The 22300-nt window shown below is 42.4% G+C and overlaps 1 protein-coding gene across 1 annotated transcript; it reads left to right on the top strand.

Annotated features, from left to right (window-relative positions):
• Positions 1–5602: 5602 nt before the first annotated feature.
• On the top strand, positions 5603–10795 carry LOC125267932 (zinc finger protein OZF-like). The gene is made up of 2 exons (XM_048190291.1): positions 5603–5779; positions 9665–10795. Exons 1-2 carry the CDS (start codon positions 5603–5605, stop codon positions 10793–10795), a joined length of 1308 nt encoding a protein of 435 aa, XP_048046248.1.
• The last annotated feature ends 11505 nt before the right edge of the window (positions 10796–22300 follow it).

Below are 22300 nucleotides of genomic sequence, written 5' to 3'. Positions count from 1 at the left end.
AGATCATGTAAGTTTGATTCTGACATTTGGTTATGAATGAGTTTGATTGTGCTCCGTGGCTAAAGCTAACATTACACACTGTTGGAGAGATTTATAAAGAATGAAGTTGTGCTTATGAATTATACAGACTGCAAGTGTTTAAAAATTAAAATAACGACGGCTCTTGTCTCCGTGAATACAGTAATAAACGATGGTAACTTTAACCACATTTAACAGTACATTAGCAACATGTTAACGAAACATTTAGAAAGACAATTTACAACGAGCAGCGATGGCGGGTGGCACCGCCACCCCGGTGGCTTCAGGGCAACTAAATAGGCATTTAAAACGGTTAAACATCAAAGGACTATGTCAAATTCACTCCACATTTACTGTACTACAAGGTGCCGCTATAGAGCCCCTCCTCCCTGCCCATTTTCAAAGGATTACATGTGCCAAGTTTTAACATTATTCTGATGAATTTTGAAGCAAATCAGGTAAAAATAAGAGGGTGATCTCAATGTATGCTGAAAGTGACACATTTTCTGCTTCCAGTTGGTGGCGCTATGACTTTGAATCACAATAGTCACATCCATGTGATCAGCCTTGTACAACGAAGACTAAGCCGAAGTTTCATCAAAATCAATTAATGTATGCAGAAGTTATAACACTTTGTTTCCCTTTTCTTGCCATAAATTTGTTGCCTCGCCACGGCCAAACCGTTTGAAATATCCAAAATCCGTTTGCAATTAAACAACTTCAATGTGTTAGCAACAAGTTAAAAAAAGTTTGGTGTAATTTGGATAAACCCTGTAGGAGTAGTAGTATTACATTCATAGCCTGTTTTTTAAAAAAATTAACATTCAAACAAAAATAGCCGACTTCCTGTTGGTCGGAGCTAATGAATGTAAATTAGAAAATTGTCCGGCTTGATGAGAACAATATGTGTACCGAGTTTGGTGACTGTAGGAAAAACTAACCCCCCCACTTTTGTCAAAAGGTGAGCTACTGAGCCCCTCCGCCACGCCCATTTCTATGACTTTGTCCATGTCTACTGGTTGACAATATTGATGTGTGTGTTGAGTTTCATGCAATTTGAAGCATGTTAACCTGTTAGCCAGCACCCCCGCTTTTGGAAAATCCCAAAAAATGACATACCCAAACTAAAACAGATACAGTTCATGAACCCTTTGCACTAAAAGCATAAGTAAGGTCTCATTTGAAAGCAGACACTTTGCAGTTTATGGTAAACTCATAATTAATTATTGTCACAATGAGGAAAATAGTTAAAAATAGCTTTGAAATTTTGAAAAGTTATTAGAAATTTATTTTTATGAAATATATTTATGAAAATAAAAGTGAAGTTGGCCTTGTGGCAATCTAGAAATGCACTGCAGCTAAAGCCACATGTCTGACCATGTTATATTTCAAATCTGAAGATGATAGGTTTAAAACTCTGAGTTTTATTACATGTTTTTCAAGACCATGTCATGAGACTTTATTTAGAAAGGACTCTAAAATGTTAACTGATGTTTATTGTCATCTATTCAAGGGTATTGTCTATATTGTGTTTATGTGCTAACAGCCCCATTCAGTTTCAGTCTCCCCTGAACACATTCACACCTCTCCAGCCATCTTATGGCTCTTATTCTTTTCTTTTGTCTCTATTATAATTACTTACTGATGTTCTATTCAAGATGATTTAATCCCTCATTTCATTCACCAAACTTCTCACTTCACCTTCTTTCAAACTGTATCTAATGCCCTTCTTGGAAAAAAGAGAGAAAAAAAGTGAGCTTTACGATTAAAAATTACTTATTAACATTATAGCTCAGAACAGGTGCACCTCTGGGCTTGTTAGCATGTTAGCTTAGCACACCATCAAAACACGACTATTTATAAGATTAAAACCATGTTTTTTCTCCAAACTTACTAGTCGATTGTTTTAAATAACCTTCTTTGATGTGATGTGGCTTTGGATCAAAAATCAGACAGAAAATATATCATTTTAGGCTATTCTGCACAATGAGAAAAGCTATCTCGATTAGCATTGCATTATAAATATAATCTACTATTATGAATACCTGACATGGTGTGAAGAACACAGATAAACCACATATCGTCACAATCGTGTATTTATTACTTTCAAAAGTGACGTTCTGTATGTTTATATCAATGATTATAGCGATGTCTGGTAGCCTCTGTCAGCTCCGTATATGTCACATGACTGCCTCTTGTTCATCGTGTATTATTTGTGAAGTAAAGGTGCACAGAGCGCCCTCCGGCTTCGGGTATGGTTTGAACACACAGTAGTCAGTGTATACAGAGCTCATATGATGAAAACAGCGCGCTTTGGGTAAAAATTTAATAAATATTAATCCTCTGTATAGCAAATTGACATAAACGTATGACAGTCCATCAATATTTCTCCAAATGTGCATGCTTTTAAGCTAAAAGCCCCGAGGGATGTTATTTTGTGGAGTTTTTTCATGATGATCGTACAGAGTTTTTTTTCTCAATGGCTGAAGCTGACGCTCATATTTCAATGAAAAGGTAACGACTCCGTTTCTCATATTCATAACTCCCGACGTATATTAACAAATAACGGTCACTATACGATGTTGAGAATAAAATAAAGATTAAAAATTGAAGCTCGAGTCTTAGATCTTTTTAATGATGTATAGTTTGTCAAGGTAATTACATTAAATCTAACAGTAAATTTGAGCTAATTTAAACAAAGAAGCTTCGGTGCGTCGGTGTGACAGTGCTGGTTAACAGGTTAAGAGCCTCAAAAACACTCAAGAATATTATTACAGTTTGACCTGTTGCCATGGCAACAATATTTCAAATATCAAAAATCCTGTCATAGGTCTACATCTGCTGTGTATTGACATTACACTGATGAAGTTTGAAGCAAATCAGGTAAAAATAAGAGAGTGATCTTAAAGCATTTCAAAAAGTGATACACTTCCTGCTGCCAGTTGGTGGCGCTATAACTTTGACTCACAATAGTCACATCCATGTGATCAGACTACTACAACCAACATACTCGTGAAGTTTCATAAAGATCAATATATGTATGCAGACGTTATAACACATTTCCTGTTTCCTTTTTCTTGCACATAAATTCGTTGCCTCGCCACGGCCAAACCGTTCGAGATATCAAAAATCCGCTGGCAATTTTTAATCATCAATGTCTTGACTTCATGCTGACCGAGTTTGGTGGCGATCGGATTAATCGCCTAGGAGGAGTATATCAAATTCCAGAGCATGCGTTTTTCAAAGAACCCTTAATAGCTGACTTCCTGTTGGTGTGCCGTTTAACTTAGAGTACGAAAGTTGTTGGGCCCGATGAGGTCTATATGTGTACCGAGTTTCATACTAATATGTGCAAGCGTGTTTAATATATGGACCAAATTTTCAGGCTTTTTTCAAGGGGGCGCTGTCGAGCCCCCCTGCCACGCCCGGGTACCAGCCTCTGCAGCGTCCTAATGGCCGCGGATTCCAATGTGTGTGCCAATTTTCAAGAGTTTTTGAGCATGTAAAGGCCCCCAAAAAGCCCCGGAAGACGGAAAAAAAAAAAAATAATAATAATAATCCTTAGGGCATCAAGAGGGCCCTGCGCGAATTTTCGCTTGGGCCCTAACAAAAGGGCCTTCAGCCCCTTACAGGGTTTTGGCCCTAATAATAATCCTAAAAAAAACAATAGGGCCTTCAGCCCCTTACAGGGCTTTGGCCCTAATAATCCTAAAGAAAACAATAGGGCCTTCAGCCCCTTACAGGGCTTTGACCCTAATAATAAGAATCCTAAAGAAAACAATAGGGCCTTCAGCCCCTTACAGGGCTTTGACCCTAATAATAAGAATCCTAAAGAAAACAATAGGGCCTTCAGCCCCTTACAGGGCTTGGGCCCTAATAATCCTTAGAAGAACAAGAGGGCCCTGCACGCTATTCGCTTGGGCCCTAACAAAAGGGCCTTCAGCCGATGGCTTTGGCCCTAATAATAATCCTTAGAAGAACAAGAGGGCCCTGCACGCTATTCGCTTGGGCCCTAAATATCACTAAAAATATCATGATATCATGGATCTTGTCAGTTATTATTGCTCCATCCGCCATTTTTCGCTGTTGTCCTTGCTTGCTTACCTAGTCTGATGATTCAGCTGTGCGCATCCAGACGTTAATACTGGCTTGTCTAATGGCTTGAACATGGGCTGGCATATGCAAATATTGGGGGCGTACTTATTAATGATCCCGACTGTTACGTAACAGTTGGTGTTATGTTGAGATTCGCCTGTTCTTTGGAGGTCTTTTAAACAAATGAGATTTATATAAGAAGGAGGAAACAATGGAGTTTGAGACTCACTGTATGTCATTTCCATGTAATTATTTAACTATGAGGTAAATTCAATTTTCAATTATATGGCACCTTTAAGGGAACTCATCAGCATGAAATAATCCATAGGGTAAAATGAGAAAGGAATTAGTACACACATAGGTATTGTTAAATGTGCAAAATAATAGAAAAAACAAACATTTCTAATACAGAGATGAGCTGGCATAATTCTCACCCAATAAACTCGCTTCTAGAATCCCTGCGAAAGTCAAAACACCCCATTTAAAGTTGTATGCAAAAGTCTAGGAACCCCTGACAATTTCCATGATTTTCATTTATAAATATTTGGGTCTTTGGATCAGAAATTTCAGACAGTAACATTTCAGTAGTGAAATGAGGTGTTGGAAATCTCAGAAGCATAGACCAGGAGACTTTGGGATCTCTTGAAGCAGAAGTTACTCTTTATTGAGAAACACGCTGTGCGTCGCTGTAGTCATCCAAAATCTAACTAGGGCAGTGTACATTGAAGTTTATATACATTTTAGGGGGCAGTGCTTAGGGATAGAGACAAAGCACCAGGGAGACGACCTTAAACAAAGCATGCAAATTAAGTATTCAGGTATAGGAACCTGCCCCAGACTCTAGAGTGTTGCCAGTCCTAATCCAGTCAGCATACTTATTCAAAGAATGGGACAGGGGCTCCAAGAGCCATTAACAACAAAAGGTGAGAATCTCAGTAATCTGACTCGTTAGACATACAATAAAGAGAACAGGAACTGGCAGAAAACTCTTGCTGGAAACTTTGCTAAACCAAATCATTCATCTAATGTCGTCATCTTTACCTTAAAATGCTAAATACAATGTATTTCACCTTAGTATTTAAGGTGATGTTATGTCAGGACGTAGGATCATCAGATCTTAAACAGATTCTTAAATTTGTAATCCCACAGAGGTTTATTGGATTAACAGAAAATATGCAATATGCATAAAAACGAAATTAGACAGGTGCATGAATTTGGGCACCCTTGTCATTTTGTTGATTTGAATACCTGTAACTACTTAGCACTAATTAATTGGAACACACAGTTGGTTTGGTGATCTCATTAAGCCTTGAACTTCATAGACAGGTGCATTCAATCATGAGAAAAGGTATGGTGGCCAATAAGGCCAGAAGTGGCAGGCCACAAAAAATTTTCTACATTATGGAGAGGCAAAGGCGAAAGGCTGTCATGTCCACTGTGAGACTGGTCAAAAGTTCTTGTTACAGTCCACATAAAATATTGACCAAAGATGGTGAGACCAAAAACAGTCCAAACCACCTCCAAAGACCTACAACATCAGCTTGCTGCAGATGGTGTCACTGTGCATCGTTCAACAATTCAGTGCACTTTGCACAAGGAGAAGCTGTATGGAAGAGTGATGCGAAAGAAGTCTTTTCTGCACACACCACAAATGGAGTCCCTTGAGGTATGCAGACGCACATTTGGACAAGCCAGCTTCATTTTGGAATAAGGTGTTGTGGACTGATGAAACAAAGATTGACTTACGTGGTCATAACAAGGGGTGTTATGCATGGCGGCAAAAGAACACAGCGTTCCAAGAAAAACACTTGCTACCCACAGTAAGATTACATCATGGTTACATCATGCTGTGGGGCTGTGTGGCCAGTGCCGGTACTGGGAATCTGGTTAAAGTTGAGGGTCACATGGATTCCACTCAATATCAGCAGATTCTTGAGAATAATGTTGAGGAATCAGTCACAAAGTTGAAGTTAAGCCGGGGCTGGATATTTCAACAAGACAACAACCTAAAACTCTGCTCAAAATGTACTCGGGCCTTTATGCAGAGTAACAAGTACAATGTTCTGCGATGGCCATCCCAGTCCCCAGACCTGAATATTATTGAACATCTGTGGGGTGATCCATGCTCGGCAACCATCAAACCTAACTGAACTGGAGATGTTTTGTAAGGAGGAAAGGTCCAAAATACATTCATCCAGAATCCAGACACTCATTACAGGCTATAGGAAGTGTCTAGAGGCCGTTATTCCTGCTAAAGGAGGCTCTACTAAATATTGATGTGATTTTTCTGTTGGGGTGCCCAAATTTATAAAACTACAAGTGGGCTGCCATCCTCTGGGAATGAGGACAGCAGCATGTCCAGTTCCTCTACAAAGGTACTCAGTTGGCCTGGGGGGCGGTAAATTACTACAATATGAATTTTGACAGGAATTGAGATTGTAATTGCATGAAACTCAAATGAATTATTACAAAGAGAGAGGAATGAGCCGAATATTTCCAATTGTGATAAATGAGAAGACCTGTGCCCCCACCCCTCCAGACTGGCGAGGGGTATGAGAGAAAGTGAAGTTGTTAGAGAGAGCAGCAGGGGTTCCTGAGTCCTCTGGATGAATCCAGGTCTCAGTCAGACCCAAGATATTGAGAGAAGAATTAGTAGCAAAGGCTGGAATGACCCACAGAGACAGAGAGAGGAGTATTAGTGTTAGAAGACGTGTAAATAGGGCGCAGGTTAGAAACATTGCGCTGCCTTTTGCGAGGGTTAGTGGAGCGTTGCCGTGAGACAGCAGGAATGTGTTGAAAGCACATGCTGAGGATAAGGAAAAGTGTGTAGGAAATTAAGAAACTTTAGTGCCTACCGGTGTCGTTGCTCGGTGGAGTCGCGCAGGAAGAGTCGCAAGTTTGGTGGAGGTTACATCATGCTGTGGGGCTGTGTGGCCAGTGCCGGTACTGGGAATCTGGTTAAAGTTGAGGGTCGCATGGATTCCACTCAATATCAACAGATTCTTGAGAATAATGTTGAGGAATCAGTCACAAAGTTGAAGTTAACCCTCTGGAGTCTGAGGCTGATTTGGGGCCTGGAGAAGTTTTGACATGCCCTGACATTTGTGCTTTTTTCAGTTGTTCATAAACATATTAATGACACAAGTGTCATTACACTGTATTCAGCACAAACTAGGCTACCATAATATGTGAGGAACATGTATGTACATGTTTGTGTTTTTGAAGGAATAACGTTTATGCGTGGTTATTGAAAAAAACAAAAAACTTAAGTCACTGAAATAAGGCCAATAAAAGTATATTAAATCTGTGTTCACAAGACTTCTGGGTATTGGAGGTTGTAGACTAGAGTTTTTGCTTCAGAATTATGTAAAAATTATGCTGACTACTCTTTCATTTATAACAATATATTGATTTAGTTTTTGTAAGACACTTTTTGCCAAGAAACACAGTATGCGTGGAGGTGTGAATGACCATGAATAATGGGTCATTCTCACCTGAGAAGACAAAAGAATCGCATAGTAATGACCTGAAATGACTTGCATATTAATGAGGCATTTCAGTCAGGTAGGCTGTGAAAAAAAACTTCTGTGATGTCTCAAGCTCATCATGGTATATGAAACATACAGAAAAATATTATTACAATATAAAATAATGGTTTTATATTATACTTTAAAATATAATGCATTTCTGTGATGCAAAGAGTCTGAATATAGGCTTTTAGTTTAAAAGCATGCACATTTGGAGAAATATAGGATTCTCATATGTTTATGTCAATTTTCTATACAGAGGAGTTATTTTTTATTTAATATTCATTGTTATCTCTATGAGCGCTGGTGTTTGCAATTCATACTGCAGCCGGAGGGCACTCTCTGTGCATTTTTAGTCCACAAATTCAAAGAAGAAGAGGATATTCCATGAATGCTGTTTTACAATTCATACTGCAGCGGAGGGTGCTAAAGGAACAAAAACTCATCTAATATTCATCAATAGAAGAAAACAAACAGGAACTAACTGCATGTCTTCCAGAGATCGCTAACCATGGCTTTTACATCCAGATAAACACTTTTCAAGACAATAAATACATGATTGAGACGATGTATGCATGTGTTGCCTCTGAATTTGCCTGTGAATAGCGCTGGCTCCGTGGGCGTGGCTGCATTAGTGGGTAATGAGCTGAATCACGGACTTCTGACATGGCTCTCTTTTCATACAGATTACATAAACACAGAATGTTTGTTTTCGATTTGACTTACACGATTTAAAACCTGACATTTCAACGTTTCTTTAGACATAAGTGTAATTTTTTTGTCAGTAGTATTCACTAAGTTACAGTTCATTTTCTGAGAACTATCAGATTGGACTTCGTTCAGAGGGAGACGAGAGATCACACATCATGTTAGTTTTCTTTATTTTACAAAAAGCACAACATTTAGTTTTTACTCTGTCATTTTTTGTCATAGACAGATGATGTCACTTCCTGGTGTCACAGTTTTAAGAAATCATCTGTTTTCAAAAGGAGGAAAGTCATGTCAGAAGTAACAGGTTTGAGTGAATCATGTAGGACACTGATAATAACACATTTAAAGATGCAGTCAGTCTAGACTTTGAGCATGTGAACTTTCTAGACACAGTCAAGATATGACGTGATATATTTTTAATTAACAAATAATAATTTGTTAATTAAATTAATTAACAAATAATAATTAACAAATAATAATTACTAAAAAAATTGAAAATATACAATCTATTACACTGCAAAATTCACTTGATCTTGTGTATCCAGTGTCTTACATTCACATGTGTATGAAAGGAAGAAGTCTGCTGTGAACAGCCCTAAATAATTACAGTTTTAGGAAAATAAATTAAATATCAAATGTCAAAATATGGCTGTTAATATCACATTAGATCATTTTGTCATTGATTGAAAATATTTCAGAGCAATGTTTTCTTTATTTTCTTAATATTATTTATAATGAATTATTAAGAATTATTTAAGGGAAGGTGGCAGAGCAGCGATTTGGGAAATTCTGTAGCCAGAAGACGTCCATTCAGTGCTGATTGTATGAATTCAGTAAATCTTGATGTAAAAACATTTGAAATTGGAGTCAGATTAAACGAGCAGCTAAAGTAAAATTGAGACTAAATTCTAAAATTCAGTGAACTTCACAGGAGCTCTGAAAAGATGTACACACATTATACCTTCACCAGACCACTGGATTCTGTCGCTGGAACAACAGCTGGTCCTTTAGGATTGGAAGATTAATGTTAAAGTTTCAGGGACATATGCAACTGATTTATGCAAATGCATCAAAATGATCGTAATGTTTTGTAGCAGTTGTCTATCACAACAAGTTTCAATTTTATGACCTTTAACTTCATATTTCTCTATTTATTTTGATTTACTGAAAGTGATATTACTTTTTTCTCTTTCATTTCAGAGCTGATGGAAGTGAAGGAGGAGAGTGAAGAACTGAGTGAAGTGGAGGAGGAACATGTCAAACCTGGAGAAAAGCCTTTGAGTTGCTTAAAGACTAAAAAGACATTTCTAAAGAAAAGAGACAAGAAATCTACAACCTGCACTCAGTGTGGAAAGAGTTTCTCAAACAAACGTGATCTTGAGGTTCACATGAGAGTTCATACAGGAGAGAAGCCATTCACATGTGATCAGTGTGGGAAGAGTTTCTCAATCAAACAAAGTCTTGATATTCACATGAGAGTTCATACAGGAGAGAAGCCGTTCACATGTGATCAGTGTGGGAAGAGTTTCAAACAAAAAGGACATCTTAAGGAACACATGAGAGTTCATACAGGAGAGAAGCCGTTTACATGTGATCAATGTGGAAAGAGTTTCAATCAATCAGCAAACCTTAAAGCACACATGAGGATCCATACAGGAGAGAGACCGTTCACATGTGATCAATGTGACAAAACATTTATTAGGTCATCAGACCTGAAGTCACACCTGACAGTTCATACAAAGGAGAAGCCACATTCATGTTCTGTGTGTGGAAAGAGTTTTTTACTGCTGTGTAGTTTACAAAAACATGAGAAAATACACACTGGTCTGAGAGAGTATGTGTGCTTTGAGTGTGAGAAGACTTTTACTACAGCAAAATGTTTAATACAGCACCAGAGAATTCACACTGGAGAAAAACCTTACAAGTGTTCACAGTGTGACAAGAGATTTAGTCAGTCATCAAATCTGAAAACACATGAGATGATCCACACTGGAGAAAAAGCTTACAAGTGTTCACACTGTGACAAGAGATTCAGTCAGTTAGCACATCTGAAAACACATGAGATGATCCACACTGGAGAAAAACCTTACAAGTGTTCACACTGTGACAAGAGATTCAGTGATTCATCATCTCTGAAAACACATGAGAAGATCCACACTGGACAAAAACCATACAAGTGTTCACACTGTGACAAGAGATTCAGTCAGTCATCATCTCTGAAAACACATGAGAAGATCCACACTGGAGAAAAACCTTACAAGTGTTCACACTGTGACAACAGATTCAGTCAGTCATCATCTCTGAAAACACATGAGAAGATCCACAGCAGAGAGAAGCCGCACACATGTGATCAGTGTGCAAAGAGTTTCTCTTTTAAAAGTCACCTGAAGATACACATGAAGATCCATGGAGTGGAGAAACCACATCTCCACAGTGTGAAATGAAGTAGTTCATTTTTATGTGCTGAACAAAAAAATCTCTTCTGTGTAAGTTAGCCACAGCCAAATCTCTCCTCTCCAGCTATAGTAGGCACTATGGACGACAAGTTTTATTTATTTATTTAATTTTTTTTTGCTGTTACAAAACTTATTTTTGTGGACTCCTTCATCAGCACTGCCTTTATAATGGACTCACTCCCTTCACTCCTTGTCCGTTCTTATTTGTTACCTAATGTTATGCTAATTGTTACCTGTTTATGTTAACGTTATATTGTATGTGTTTGGATGTATGTATTCTCCTTCGTTGAGTAAAGATGCTTATTTGTGGATCTCCGTGTAATGTCTCGTCTATACACCAGCATATTGTAACAGAAGAACGGACCTTTTAAACGACTGGATATCCACAAATGATTATGGATTTATTCCTCCTCTCCGAGGCTCCTGCTCCTCCTGTGCCTCCCACACCTATGACGGCTGCAGACCGCCTAATTGGACTCTTGCAGTTTGGACGTTCGCTGGAGAGGTATGTGGAGGAGTTTGTCGAGTTGGCTTTTCTGACAAATAAGTCAGACGCTCGTTTGAACGCCCTGTTTCTGGATGGACTGGACGAGAGTACTATCCGTTTTGACAAACCTGACAATTATGTTTCCTTAATCGATACTATTAATCTGATTTTGTATTTAAATGACTCCAAATTCGTTGTTGAAGAGGTTCAGGATTCTAAGTGCATATCTCGTCCAGTCCTCCCAGAATCACGGGCGGCCTGGCCAGTTCGTCAGTCTCCGTCTTCCTCCACATACCCCTCCAGTGAGCTTTTCCTCTGCGTCCTATCTGAGCCACACCCCTCTGTTGTGTCCGGGCGGTCCAAAAGGAGGAGGAGAAAGAAGGCCAAACCCTCTCCAGTCTCCGTAGATCCCTTTCCAATCTCAGCTGAGCCCTTTCCTATTCCCATTGGGATTTTAATTGTGTACGGGGGGATGGATTGGACGCCTCTTCCATGCTCCGTTGCCGCTGAGCCCTCCGCTCCAGCCGCCATGGAGCCAGCTGCTCCATGCTCCGCCGCCAAGCCAGTATCTCCAGTCTCCGTCGAGCCAGTTTCTCCAGTCGCCGTCGAGCCAGTATGTTCAGTCTCCCTGAGCCAGTATCTCCAGTCTCTGTCGAGCCAGTTTCTCCAGTCTCCGTCGAGCCAGTTTCTCCAGTCTCCGTCGAGCCAGTATCTCCAGTATCCGTCGAGCCAGTTTCTCCAGTCTCCGTCGAGCCAGTATCTCCAGTCTCCGCCGAGCCAGTATCTCCAGTATCCGTCGAGCCAGTATGTCCAGTCTCCGTCGAGCCAGTATGTCCAGTCTCCGCCGAGCCAGTATCTCCAGTCTCCGCCGAGCCAGTATCTCCAGTCTCCGTCGAGCCAGTATCTCCAGTATCCGTCGAGCCAGTTTCTCCAGTCTCCGTCGAGCCAGTATCTCCAGTCTCCGTCGAGCCAGTTTCTCCAGTCTCCGTCGAGCCAGTATCTCCAGTATCCGTCGAGCCAGTATGTCCAGTCTCCGTCGAGCCTGTATCTCCAGTTTCTTCAAGCCAGTATCTCCAGTCTCCGCCGAGCCAGAGCCTACCAAGGCTCCAGACCCGCAATGGCCGCCCACGGACATTGACCCGCAATGGCCGCCCACGGACATTGACCCGCAGTGGCCGCCCACGGACATTGACCCGCAGTGGCCGCCCACGGACATTGACCCGCAATGGCCGGCCACGGACATTGACCCGCACTGGCCGCCCACGGACATTGACCCGCACTGGCCGCCCACGGACATTGACCCGCACTGGCCGCCCACGGACATTGACCCGCACTGGCCGCCCACGGACATTGACCCGCACTGGCCGCCCACGGACATTGACCCGCAGTGGCCGCCCACGGACATTGACCCGCAGTGGCCGCCCACGGACATTGACCCGCAGTGGCAGCCCACGGACATTGACCCGCAGTGGCAGCCCTCGTCTCCAGACCCGCCGTGGCAGCCCTCGTCTCCTGACCCGCCATGGCCTGCCGAGGCTTCTGATCCGGCATGGCTCATGGATCCGCCCTGGAGACCTCCACTCCAGTCCGCTCCTCTCCCTGTACCTGCATGAGGTCTCCAGAGCGCAAAAACAAAATAAATATAAACAACTAGACTTGATCAGTTTGTATATGTGTGCATGTGTGTATGTGTGCGTGTGTGTGTGTGTGTATGTGTGTCGGAGAGTGCGTGTGCTAGATTGTTTGTGGAAATGAATGAATGGCTTTGCGTCACTGAGCCAAGTGCAGCTGATCACAGGGCTAATGAAGAGTGTCTAGGGACCGTAGTGGACTCAACAATGATCCTTGTAATGACCGGCTTTCCCATTTGGACAGCTTAGCGATGCTTAAACGTGAAGGTAACTTTGCACCCGTTCACACTCTCAGTGCAGAAGGTCTGGAAGCGGCCGACAGGAACACAAGCCACATCCCACACGGTAACTCTATCGACTTTTCTCCCACCACTCTCACTCAGCTGTTCACTTGTGACGTCTCACCCCTTCCGGTGTGTGAGCTTCACCTTATGTTCACTTCCCTCACTAATTGATATGTACGCCCCCGTTTTCCCTTTCGTGCATTAAAAGTGAAAGTAAACAAGTGGCATCCGGACCCGGACTTTTCTGTTCTGCCACACTCTCCCCTCCTTGAGAAGACAATGCATAGTTGTTAAGAGGGAAACCCTCTAAAACCCAAGGAAATCTTCATCCTCGTCTGAGGTCTCATGGAAAAGTTCCCGGAGGTTCTTCAAAGTACATTCTTCCATTTCTTTTGCAGTAGGGAAACAAGGTTTCATATTGCATACATGCACAGTGCGCACGTCTTCTCCTGTGGTTTCCAGCGCAACTTGATAGTTGAGAGGCCCCAACTGTTGAATTATACGATATGGTCCCTTCCATTTCGGTGCCAGCTTAGCACTAAAATTGCGTTGTGAACTGGATTGAGGGAAGTTTTCTAACCCATATGCGATCTTTCTCCTGGAAGGAGACATCTCTTCTGTTTTGTTATAACTTCTCAACTGCCTTGTTTGAGCTCTTTTGCAGTTTTCCTCTGCCTTTCTTTGTAGTTAAGACAATTGATGAACAATATCATACGAAGGACCAGAGGGTGAAAGGTTGTGTCCATGCAACAATTTGTCCACAGGACTCTGAAGTTTCCTGCCCAGATGGAGCTCAGCGGGCGTCATTCCAATCGTTTCCTGAGTGGCAGTATTGAGTGCAAAACGAAACTCGGGAAGGTAGAGGTCCCAACCTTTGTGATTATCTTCTACGAAGGAAGCTATCATACACTTCAGAGTACGGTTGACTCTTTCTGTCATATTTGTTTGCGGATGGTAAGCAGTGGTTAATTTGTTTGTTACATCCCACTTTGCACACAACTCAGTGAATACTGCAGAAACAAATTGGGTTCCTCTGTCTGACAGGATGTAATCAGGCACACCCCATCGAGTCAGCACTTCTCTCCGCCAGATTTCAGCAATAGTCTGAGCAGTGGCTTGCCGCATGGAAAATAGCTCGACCCATCGAGAAAAATAGTCAACAAAGACGAGTAAGTACTCATGTTGTTTGGTGCTTTTTGGCAGTGGGCCTATTACATCTACTCCCATCATTTCATTGGGTCGTGTTGTAGTAATTGGTTGAAGTTTTCCTGCCAGTTTTTTGTTGTCACTCTTAAGAGTTTGACACTTTACACACCTCTTAACATGTTTTTTTACATCCGTCCACATGCCAGACCAGTAGGCAACATCTTGTACCCTCTTATACGTCTTGAAAATTCCAAGATGTCCACTCATGGGATTGGAATGATAGTATTGGTGAATTTTGGGTACAAGGCTGCTGGGAGTGACAACACGGAAATGGACTCGGCCATCCGTCAGATGAGTGGTGTGATACAATTTGTCTTCCAAAACTGCATATTGTTCCTTCTCTGTGAGTTTGTTCTTTGGCAATGCCTGAAATATTGTTACAATTTCAGGATCCCGATGTTGTTCTTCCCAGATGATTTCAGGGGTGATTGGAAATTCTGACTCCTCTTTCTGATTGGTGTACACACTACATCCAGGTAGGTAGTTCATTCGTGAAAGAGCATCAGGTGCTACATTCAACTTCCCTTTCCTGTACTCCATCACAAAGTCATATCTTTGTAGTCGAAGAGTCCATCTGATGAGTCGACTGGTTGTTTTTGTGGAACTGGGATGGAATCACCCATTGCAACGAGGAATGGTCAGTGATTACTGTGAACAGTCGAGGTTCTAAGTAATGCTGCCATTTATCCAGAGCCCATACCACTGCAAGACATTCCTTTTCGGTGGTAGAATAGCTTGTCTCAGCTTTATTTAGAGTCCTACTGGCATAAGCGATCACTTCCTCCCCATCTTGTTCTTTCCGCTGAGTTAACACAGCACCCAAGCCGGTGTCGCTTGCGTCAGAGTACACTGTAAAGGGAAGTTGGAGATTAGGGTGTCCAAGGATAGGTGGTGATCTAAGGCATGCTTTTAAATACTCTAAAGCTTGTTGGCATTTTAACGTCCACTGAAATGATTGTCCTTTCTTTTTTAGGGTGTTGAGAGGCTCAGCGATCCTGGAGAAGTCTGGCACGAATCGATGGTACCATCCAGCCAATCCTAGAAAGCGCTGGACTTCTTTAAGATTACGTGGAACTGGATAGGTATGGATTGCTTAACATCAACCCAGCTGTTTGCAACCGTTGAAGGATGGTCTGGATGTCATAGAAATATTTGTGTTATGCAGGGTAATCTGCACATTTATCCACCCAAGTGGAACTTCAGCCTCACGGTTTGCTAGGTATAGAGGCACTAATGTCCAAGGATGGAGACTCTCTTGAGGGGTAAGATCCTTCCATAAACTCTCATGTATAAGAGTATAGCTAGCTCCAGTGTCCACGATAGCTTTACCTTTCCAGGTGCCAATGGTGATAGGGACTACTAGCTGTCGGGGTACTGTGAACTGTTTGTGGTCAATACCCTGGTTCGTTTTCAGACTGGAGGTGATAGGTGTTGAAGTTGTGGCTGAGACAGTGTTGTTGTAGGGTAATAAAAAAACTGCGGTGGTATCGCCGGCGATACCTCAGACCTCAGAGTGTTAATGCATTATAGTCCTTCATGTTTATTGCAATCTCAGAATTCAGGCCAGCTGATAATACCTAGAATATCAAAATCAACCGCAGGTGGTAGATCCTTCTCCTATTTGGCACCTAAACTCTGGAACAATCTTCCTAGCATTGTTCGGGATGCAGACACACTCTGTCAGTTTAAATCTAAACTAAAAACGCATCTCTTTAACCTGGCATACACATAACACATTATCAATTTATATTTTCAAATCCGTTAAAGGATTATTAGACTGCATTATTTAGGTCAGCCGGAACCGGGAACACTTCCTATAACACCAGATGTACTCGTTACATCAGAAGAAGAATGGCATCTATGCTAATATTAGTCTTTCTGTTTATTCTGAGGTTTACCGTAGTCAACCGGATCCGGGCCGTATCCAGCTGAGACCAAGGACCAGTGCCATGACACGACCACAACGCAGCCCTGAAGTATCAGCAGAGATCGAGTCAACTAGATCATCCATTGTGAAGACATCAACACGACAGCCAGTGCCACAGTTCCTCAACAGACCATCCATACCGGCGTGATGAATACGATCCTCAACTGGACATGACCACAACGTAGCCCTGAAGTATCAGCAGAGATCGAGTCAACTGGATCATCCATTGTGAAGACATCAACGACACGACAGCCAGTAGCACAGTTCTTCAACAGACCGTCCATACCGGCGTGATGAATATGATCCTCAACTGGATGGAACTTAAATAAATACTTTGATTGTTGCGATCCTATCAGACTTATGATAGCAACCTGATTGTAACAAAGCACTGTTCGCCAGAGGAGAACTGGCCCCCCGACTAAGCCTGGTTTCTCCCAAGGTTTTTTTCTCCATTTTAACATCTATTTGCCACTTGTTTGCAACCTGATGTCACCTGATGGAGTTTGGGTTCCTTGCCACTGTCACCTTTGGCTTGCTTAGTTGGGGACACTTGACATTTGACTTGACATTTGATATTCAATAATATTCCTGACATTTTTTCAACAGTGCTTCTGCTCTGCCTGCATTGACAGTATTCTTTAAGAGCTGCTGTGCAGCCAAAATTATGTACCAGTTATCAATGTAAAGCTGCTTTAACACAATCTGCATTGTAAAAAGCGCTATATAAATAAAGGTGACTTGACTTGACTTGATTACAAGATGTTGAACAAATCTCAATTCTACATTCCTAAATTATAATTGATGAGACACTGTAATAGAACTAAATGAAGGTGATTTTCATTAACAGAGATTGAGAAAAGCACAGACACACACTGATCTGTGTTGCACACTTTTATTCTGACATGATATTTCAGTGTCACAGTATTAAAGGTGCCCTAGAATGTTTTTTTTACAAGATGTAATATAAGTCTACTTATATTAACTCCCCTGAATGTGTCTGTGAAGTTTCAGCTCAAAATACCCCATAGATTTTTTTTTATTAATTTTTTTAAATGCCTATTTTGGGGCATCATTAAATATGTGGCGATTCAGGCTGCGGCCCCTTTAAATCTCGTGCTCCCGCCCCCGAGCTCGCGACTCTATAATACATTGTATAAACAAAGTTCACACAGCTAATATAACCCTCAAAATGTATCATTATAAAGTGTTCGCCATGCAGCATGTCTAATCGGGCAAGTATAGTATTTATTTGGATGTTTACATTTGATATGATTTGAAGTTTGATAGTGCTCTGTGGCTAAAGCTAACATTACACACTGTTGGAGAGATTTATAGAGAATGCAAGTGTTTAAAAATGAAAATAGCAACGCTCTTGTCTCCATGAATACAGAAAGAAACGATGGTAACTTTAACCACATTTAACAGTACATTTGTCATGATATCAGTCAACTACATTTCCCACAATCCTCCCTGGCAATCACCTGCACTCACTTCACTAATCAGTAATCACCACACCCAGCTGCAGCACATTATCTGCACTATTTAAGCCACACACACCCTTACACACTTTGTGAGGTCTTGTTTACTCCTGTGACAATTCTAAGTGTTATTTACCTTGTCTGTCTGTTTCTGATCCTGTTCCCCGTGTACGAATCTTGCCGCCTGCCCTTTGGACTGTTTATTGTTTCCTGGTTTTGTGAATGAAATCTGCCTGCCCTGATTCATTGCCTGTTCCTCGACTACGATTCTGCTTGCTCTCTGCCATACTTGCTTGCCACTGTTTGACCATTGCCTGTCTTCAGTGCTGTTTCTAGGCATAGGCAAACTAGGTGGTCGCCTAGGGCGCAAACAGCTGGGGGGGCGTGTTAATAGGGATCTCGCCTAGGGTGCCAAAAATGCTAGAAACTAGGGATTGGAAGATTAACCGATATGTATCGATACGCGGTCATGCGCGTGCATGATGCGAGTGCATCGGTAGAGCAGCAGAGGATGAATGAAATTTTGGAAGCAAATCGAGATGCATCAATTTTTCCGAGATACATCTTATCCTTTTAATACAGAATGTATTTCTTTAGTTCCAAGATGGCGCCGAGCATGGTGGCCGTGTTGCGAGCTCCGAGTAAACTTTGCAGTTTTTGGTTTGTTTTACTTGTTTTTTTGTTGCTCTACGTATTGGATGTTGTTTGCAAAACTGTCTACGACAGACACGCACTCCTAAACATAGGATCCTACGTCGCGAGACGCAAACCGGACTTTGTAAACAAGGCGCCAGTGTTCAAGAACTCAGACACCACATCAGAGCCCTTTGTCTGGGCCGCGCGGGCGCGACCGAGGAAACGCCGCCGGAAAAGAGGGAAGAGAGCCAGCGTCCTTGTAAGACTCAGACGTCGTTCCCTCCGACCTCCTCTCCCAACCATTTTGCTGGCTAACGTTCAGTCACTGGACAACAAACTCTGTGAACTGCGGGCACGTATCTCATACCAAAGAGAAACAAGGGACTGCTGCATTATTTGCCTCACAGAAACCTGGATGTCTGCAGCGGTTCCAGATTCAGCCATCAAGCTTACGGGGTTCTCCGTGCATCGCTCGGACAGATCGAAAGAGCTCACAGGGAAAAGCAGAGGTGGGGGTGTTTGTTTCTTTATTAACAACTCGTGGTGTGATGAAAGGAACCTACACTCTATTAAAACCTTCTGCTCCCCTGATCTGGAATTTCATATGCTTCTGTGTCGACCATTCTGGCTACCGAGGGAATTTACAGCGGTCATAATCACAGCTGTTTACATTTTAACTTAAGACTTAAGAACAATAGCTCCAAAATATTTTCAACACATCACCATAAATACGCGTGGTGATCGCGCACTGGACCACTGTTACTCTCCTTTCCGGGACGCCTACAAAGCTCTCCCCCGCCCACCTTTCGGCAAATCGGATCACTCCTCCATTTTGCTTCTGCCTGCATATAGGCAGAAACTGAAACGGGAAGCACCCGCCCTCAGGACAATTCAATGCTGGTCGGACCAATCAGACGATATACTACAGGACTGTTTTGATCACATGGACTGGGACATGTTCCGGGCAGCGTCTGATGGCGACATAGAGGCGTACTCAGAAACTGTAACGTGTTTCATCAGGAAGTGTGTAGAAGATGTTGTGCCGACAAAAACAATCTGCATCTACCCCAACCAAAAACCGTGGATTAACAACGAGGTTCGAGTAGCCTTGTCAGCGCGGACATCCGCTTTTAAATCTGGGAACGCTGATGATCGTAAACAAACAAGTTATGATCTCAGGAAATCCATCAAAGCCGCAAAAAGACAATATAAAAACAAAGTTGAAGAACAATTCAACACCAACGATGTAAGAAGTATGTGGCAGGGAATCAATAACATCACAGATTTTAAAGGGAATAAACCAGCTACTGTGAACATTGCCGCCTCTCTACCGGATGAGCTTAATAACTTTTATGCTCGTTTCGAGGCTCTCAACACCGCCCACACAGAGAGCGCTCCCGCAGCTGCTGCAGGAGATGTGAGTGCACTCACCGTCTCCGTCGCGGATGTAACCCAATCCTTCCGACGGGTAAATATCCGCAAGGCTGCGGGTCCTGATGGCATCCCAGGCCGTGTGCTCCGAGCATGCGCATCCCAACTAGCCGGTGTTTTCACAGACATTTTCAATCTCTCCCTCTGTCTGTCTGTGGTTCCCTCGTGCTTCAAAAAATCCACCATTGTCCCCATACAAAAGAAAAACAAAATCACATGCTTAAATGACTGGAGGCCCGTTGCTCTCACACCCATCTTCAGCAAGTGTTTTGAGAGACTCGTCAGAGATTACATCTGCTCTGTGCTGCCTTCCTCATTGGATCCGCTTCAATTTGCATACCGTAGCAACCGCTCTACAGAGGATGCCATTGCTTTCACCCTACACACTGCTCTCTCCCACCTGGATAATAAGAACACCTATCTGAGAATGCTGTTTGTGGACTACAGCTCAGCATTTAACACCATAGTGCCTGCCACACTTGTTGCGAAGCTCCAGACTCTGGGACTAAACAGACCTCTATGCAGCTGGATCCTGGACTTCCTGACAGGCAGAAGTCAGGTGGTCAGAATGGGCAATAACACATCATCCCCGCTGACCCTCAACACTGGTGCTCCTCAGGGCTGTGTCCTCAGCCCACTCCTGTACTCCCTGTACACATATGACTGTACAGCCACACACAGCTCCAACGTCATCGTCAAATTCGCCGACGACACAACGGTGATAGGCCTTATCACCGACAACGATGAGACAGCCTACAGAGAGGAGGTGAGCACTCTGACTAAATGGTGTCAGGAGAACCACCTCTCACTCAACATCGATAAGACCAAGGAGCTGGTTGTGGATTTCAGGAGACAGAGCAGAGAACACAAACCCATCACCATCGACAAGACACCTGTGGAGCGGGTAAGCAGCTTTAAGTTCCTCGGCGTTAACATCAGTGAGGATCTCACCTGGTCTACACACACTGACGCAGTGCTGAAGGCATATCAACGCCTCTTCTTCCTGAGACGGCTGAGGAAGGTTGGAATGAGCCCCAGCATCCTCAGATCATTCTATATTTGCACTATAGAGAGCATCCTGACAGGCTGCATCACTGCCTGGTTCGGAAACAGCACTGCTGGCAACCGTAAAGCTCTGAAAAGGGTTGTGCAAACTGCCAGCCACATTGTCGGAGGTGAGCTTCCCTCCCTCCAGGACATCTACACCAGGCGGTGTATAAGGAAAGCCCGGAGGATCATTAGCGACTCCAGCCACCCGTCCCACAAACTGCTCTCTCTGCTGCCCTCAGGAAGACGTCTCCGCAGCATCCGTGCCCGCACTAGCCTGTAAAGTTATATGTCTGTATGGTATATGTTAATTGTTTCTGCAATTTTTGGAGCACGCTCACAAGAATTTCACTCTCCAAGGCACATGTGCTGTGGTGATGTGACAATAAAATTGACTTTGACTTTGACTTTATTTATTAACAAGTGTTGTCAACCTGTTTTTTAGGCCTAAGCAACGGACTTGCGGATGTGTGTACACTACAACTCAATGTATCAGCTGTGCAGATGAAGCCAGTGATGCGCCCAAAGGTAGTTGTCAGGAAGCGCGAGGAGTAAGCAAAACAAACATGTCGGACGCCGAGATAATTTATCCTCCACTGAATTTTAAATCTACTTGGTTAATAAATAATCAAACTAATTCAATGGCACCGCATCTTCTTTCACATCACCACATAAACTTGATCTAATTAACTATTGCTGAATTATCGCATCGTATCGTGATATGGGTGTGAATCGTATCATATTGCATCGCAAAATGCCACACATGTATCGTTAATATATCGGATCGGATACTTTGTATCGAGATGTGTATCGGATCGGCATTATACCTTAGATGCCCAAACCTACTAGAAACGGCCCTGCCTGTCTTACTACGAACTCTGTTTAATAAAAGCCTGCAGATGGATCTTACCCTGAGTCCCGTTACAACATTAGCAACATGCTAATGAAACATTTAGAAAGACAATTTACAAATATCACTAAAAATATCATGTTATCATGGATCATGTCAGTTATTATTGCTCCATCTGCCATTTTTCACTGTTGTTCTTGCTTGTTTACCTAGTCTGATGATTCAGCTGTGCAGATCCAGATGTTAATACTGGCTTGTCTAATGCCTTGAACATGAGCTGGCATATGCAAATATTGGGGGCGTACATATTAATGATCCCGACTGTTACGTAACAGTCGGTGTTATGTTGAGATTCGCCTGTTCTTCGGAGGTCTTTTAAACAAATGAGATTTATATAAGAAGGAGGAAACAATGGAGTTTGAGACTCACTGTATGTCATTTCCATGTACTGAACTCTTGTTATTCAACTATGCCAAGGTAAATTCAATTTTCATTCTATGGCACCTTTAATGTAAT

The sequence above is a fragment of the Megalobrama amblycephala genome, linkage group LG1 (assembly GCF_018812025.1).
Source record: "Megalobrama amblycephala isolate DHTTF-2021 linkage group LG1, ASM1881202v1, whole genome shotgun sequence".
Lineage (NCBI taxonomy): Eukaryota > Metazoa > Chordata > Actinopteri > Cypriniformes > Xenocyprididae > Megalobrama > Megalobrama amblycephala.
This window is presented reverse-complemented; position numbering and strand designations above follow the sequence as displayed.

Coding starts and splice junctions, on each gene's coding strand:
- LOC125267932 (XM_048190291.1), top strand. CDS start 5,603: ATGGTGAGACCAAAAACAGTCCAAACCACCTCCAAAGACCTACAACAT. Junction 5,780..9,664: donor CACAAATGGAGTCCCTTGAG/GTATGCAGACGC, acceptor ACATTTCTAAAG/AAAAGAGACAAGAAATCTAC.